Source organism: Poecilia latipinna, unplaced genomic scaffold, assembly GCF_001443285.1.
Source record: "Poecilia latipinna isolate Pla-1442-1.1 unplaced genomic scaffold, P_latipinna-1.0 Scaffold1781, whole genome shotgun sequence".
Taxonomy (NCBI): Eukaryota; Metazoa; Chordata; class Actinopteri; order Cyprinodontiformes; family Poeciliidae; genus Poecilia; species Poecilia latipinna.
In genome coordinates this window covers 142805-146906 of record NW_015114397.1, presented here as the reverse complement: position 1 = coordinate 146906, position 4102 = coordinate 142805, and the positions used below count along the sequence as shown (strand labels likewise).

General features: G+C 37.1%; 1 protein-coding gene across 4 annotated transcripts in view; it reads right to left on the bottom strand.

Annotated features, from left to right (window-relative positions):
- The window catches only part of chchd6a (coiled-coil-helix-coiled-coil-helix domain containing 6a), a 115635-nt gene that overhangs the window by 15856 nt on the left and 95677 nt on the right, over nucleotides 1-4102 (bottom strand). For 2 of the 4 annotated variants that reach the window (XM_015061121.1, XM_015061122.1), the window contains one exon: nucleotides 2939-3039. The exons of 1 other annotated variant lie outside the window; for it this stretch is intronic. In XM_015061121.1, the coding sequence (XP_014916607.1) occupies nucleotides 2939-3039 (101 nt within the window). The remainder of the gene's footprint in view (nucleotides 1-2938; nucleotides 3040-4102) is intronic. One more of the 4 variants, XM_015061123.1, reaches the window with a different exon arrangement.

Sequence of the window (4102 nt, the reverse complement as noted above, 5' to 3'; positions counted from 1 at the left end):
GCTGCTGGGGTTCTGACTAAAACCAGGAAGACAGAGTCACTGGCTCCGTGTAGCTCAGAGAATAGACTTTAAAATACTGTTAGTTTATAAATCACTGAACGGCTTAGCACCACAATACATTAAAGATCTGCTGCTGTTGTACCAACCTTCCAGACCACTCAGGTCTTCTGGTTCTGGTTCTGCTCTGCATCCACAGAACCAAACGAGGAAACGCAACATTCAGCTTCTATACACCGCAAACAGCTGAAACACTCACTTCCTTTAAATTGCGGCTAAAAATCCAGTTGTATTTGAAACATAATCAATTACGAATTTAACGATGGCATTTGACTCAATGTAATGTTTTGATTATTGATTCTATGTTGCATGACTGTGTTTTTGTTTATGATGTAAAGCACTTTGAAATGCTTTGTTGCTGAAATGTGCTATACAAATAAAATTTGATTGATTGATTGATCGAGCTCAACTGAAAAACAAGAAACATATTTATTTTTTAAAAGGCACCGTCTGTCATTGGTTGTCCATTATAGGGAACCTGCTGAATCCAAAGTAAAGTTCAGATGTTCAGGTTGGATTTTTCTGACTTTTACACACTTGCCAAACCCATAAACAGCAGAGAGATTACAATTAAGATAAAAAAGGATCTTAATGAATTTAGCTGTATCGTTTGATAAACAGGATCAGTTGGAATGTATGTGACTGAATTCAAATGGTTTTCTTGTAAAGTTCTTTGAGACAATATTTGTTGAATTGGTGCTGTATAAATATACTGAAATAAATTGATCTGACTGTATCAGTCAGGAGAAGAGCCCTAGAAAAAATCTGCAGCATTATATTTGCACAATGCATGGAGAAGGTAGTCACCAAAAACAGAGTGTGAGTGTGTGTAATGGTCTGATTACAGTAAGCTTTAACCTTTGGGAGATGATTTAAAAAAAAAAAAAAAAGTAAATCTTTGGCAGAAAAATATTACTGTGCCTACAATGAAACACGGTGGTGACACCATCACGATCTGGGGTTACGTCTGTTAAGGTGAACCTCATATTTTTTTGACAAAGTGAATGAAATTATGAATCATTACAAAAACAAAAAAAATGAATGAAAACATTCTGTCTGTTAGAAGTGTGAGTAAATCCAAACACAGAAGAAAATAAAAGATCCATAAGTTTATTCTGAGTTGTAAATTAAAGTTATGAATATAACTTATGACTATAAAGTTAAATAGACAAGAGGATTATTAGCCATAATCCTCTTTCGCAGAACAGTATCTTGAGGGACCCTTTGGTCATGTAAAAACAAAACAAAGTGAAAACCCCACTTAAATCCGACATGTTCCTCCAGAACATCAGTTCTCCTCTCACACAACTCACATCTCAGATACTGAAGCTGGTTGATCCTTGTGAGAGTCGGCATTAATGTCAGAATTCTGTCTTTAAAGTCTGAATTATTATTTTTCCTTCAAGTGGGTCAAATCCTTTTCCTTATCCAAAAAAACAAAAGTTTTAGAGCGACCTAGCCAAAGTCCAGAGCTAAACTCAACAACCTGTGAAGTGGGCCGTAGAAAAACGTCAGACTAAAATCTGGTAGATCTTCCAGAACTTTTCCAGGTCAAGATGTGGGATGCTGATGAACTCACACTGACAAAGACTGAACGGTGAAATTCAATCAAAAGTTACCTTAACACCTATTTAGTTTAAGATGTGAACATCTAGAGATTTATTGCTTTTATACAGGATTATTATGACATTGTGTTTAAGTTGGGCATTTATTGTATTGTTTATCGTGATAAATTCCTTCCCATGATAAAGGTTTTGATTCATTCTTGTCATGATAAATTTCAGTAAATGATGTTTAGAAAAACCATAAACTGTTTTGTCTGGATCATTGTCTGGATTTCTATTTTCACCATATTTCTTCCCATTTTATTCAATGAGTATCTATAATCATCAATACATTTGAAAATATTATTAAATGAAGATACTGCGTGCCATTTAGTGATTTTAAAAATCACACTTCTTTATGTGACTGGTGTCCTGATGAAGAGTTTAACAAATGCAAATGTTTTTCAAGAGCAGTATTTGTATTTGTGTTACTATAATTGTGTCATGTAGTCACAGTTATACAGTTACCTAAAAAAGTGATATTGATCACTTTTATCAAGTACCACAAAACATTGTAATAAAACTTTAAATCCATATTGCTCACCCCACTGTATGTTGAAATAGTTCAGAAATGATTTTATTGAGAGCCACTGTAAACCCAGTTGTATAAAAACTTGAAAGCTGATGTTGCAGTCTGAGCTTCCAGTCTCTAGATCTACAAAGCTGGAAAATCAATCGCACAAAAAACTTGGAGCTCGAATCGCACTGAACTATTTCTACAAGGATTTTTATTGAAAACCATGAATTATTTTGCATGTATCTGTATTTTCGCAAGGTTGAATAACTGTAGCAGATGGCTTGGATAGAAATGCACACTTCCTTCACAACATGTGAAGGAAATGATGGAAACCTTGTGAATTCAACATTTGGCTAATAAAACACAAAAACCTAGCCACCTTTTGAAAAATCTGCAAGATAAAAACACTTAAATAGCTGCAGCATGGCTCTAAAAAAACAATTTCCAAAGTTCCACATGAAAAAGAACTTGTCAACATACCTGTAAGGAACAAACAATAACTTGGAGCTCGAAAGGCCAGAGAAGAGAGGAACACGCACGCGCAAAATAAAAATAAAAATATATTGATCTCCTTGGGAGTACTGCATGTGAACTGGAAAGCAATCACAAAGGAAAATCATGCTTCAAATCGTCAAGAAAAAGAAGCGGGGAGGGACAAACGGATTGACTGACAACAGGACACAAAGAGGCTGGTGGAAAGTGGACTGTTTCGATAATGTTGTGGCTGTTTGAAGGCAACAAAAGCTAGAGAAAAACCCACCTAAAAGCCCCGCTGCTTCCCTCTCTTATCCCGGCTGGTGGTCCGGGTTCCACAAAAGTTCTTCCTGAGAACGCACAGGGGGTGGGATGGTGAAACACTGACTAGAGTGTGCCCCGAAAGCCAAAAAAAAGGAGAAAAAAAAAGGTTAAAATAAACGTGTCAATTCCTTATATAGTAGAGGTCGCTTTCAATACAACACAGTACAGGGCGTCGGCGAATTGTTCCCAAGAGCCCCTGCTGGAGGAGACACCGAGGGGGGGCAGAGCAGGGGGCCCAGCTGGCGCGAGCCGATAGATTGGCAGAACTCAGAAAGGTCAGCGTACGGCAAGCGAGCGGGCACAAAAGCTGGGGGATAAAAATCCTCCAGTGGGGGAGGAGTTCTCAACATGGAAACCTCTGATTTTTTCTGAGACTGGAGAGAGAAACCATAGGCTGAAATTCAACTTCGTGTTCGATCGAGAACCAGCGAGCAGTGACAAAAGCAATGAGAGAGAGAGAGGATGAACAAACAAAAAGTGAAAATTATTTCAACTTTCAAAGTGGAAAAAGTTCAAAAAGTTTGTAATCTCTTCACACTGAAAAAAAAGATGCTTGAACAACATCAGGTATGAAAAAATAGATTGGCATGGCTTAATGTAGGTTTTTCTAATGACTTCATTCTATCATTACTAAAAATATTTAATAACACCCACCTTAAGATATGCATTGTTCCTCACCTTTATTAACACTTTTCATTTCCTCAGTTAAGTGTGACTTCTGACACTCGAGGCTCAGCTGCATTCAACAGTACATTAAGTTAATGAAGAAGTTCAGCCATCCTGAAACATCTATGAAATCAGTCTGAGCCAGTATTCTTGGTTAGTTTCAGAACTATTTAAAAAGATTGCCTATATGCTATGAAAATAGTAAGAAAAATATAAATTTTTTAAGCATCTATTTTATCTGACATATTTAGGGTTGCATGATACATTGGCACCAACATCGGTATCGGCCGATACCGATAAATAAAGCTGGATTGATATTAGAAACTGATATCTGAAGTCAGTGGTGTCACTTTGGAGATCTCAAAAGGCTAAAAATGTCTAAATTAGCGGTTCTCAACGTGGGCGGTACCGTGTTCAGAGGACGGCAGGGGGCGCTGACGAACATTTTTACAAAAGGGGG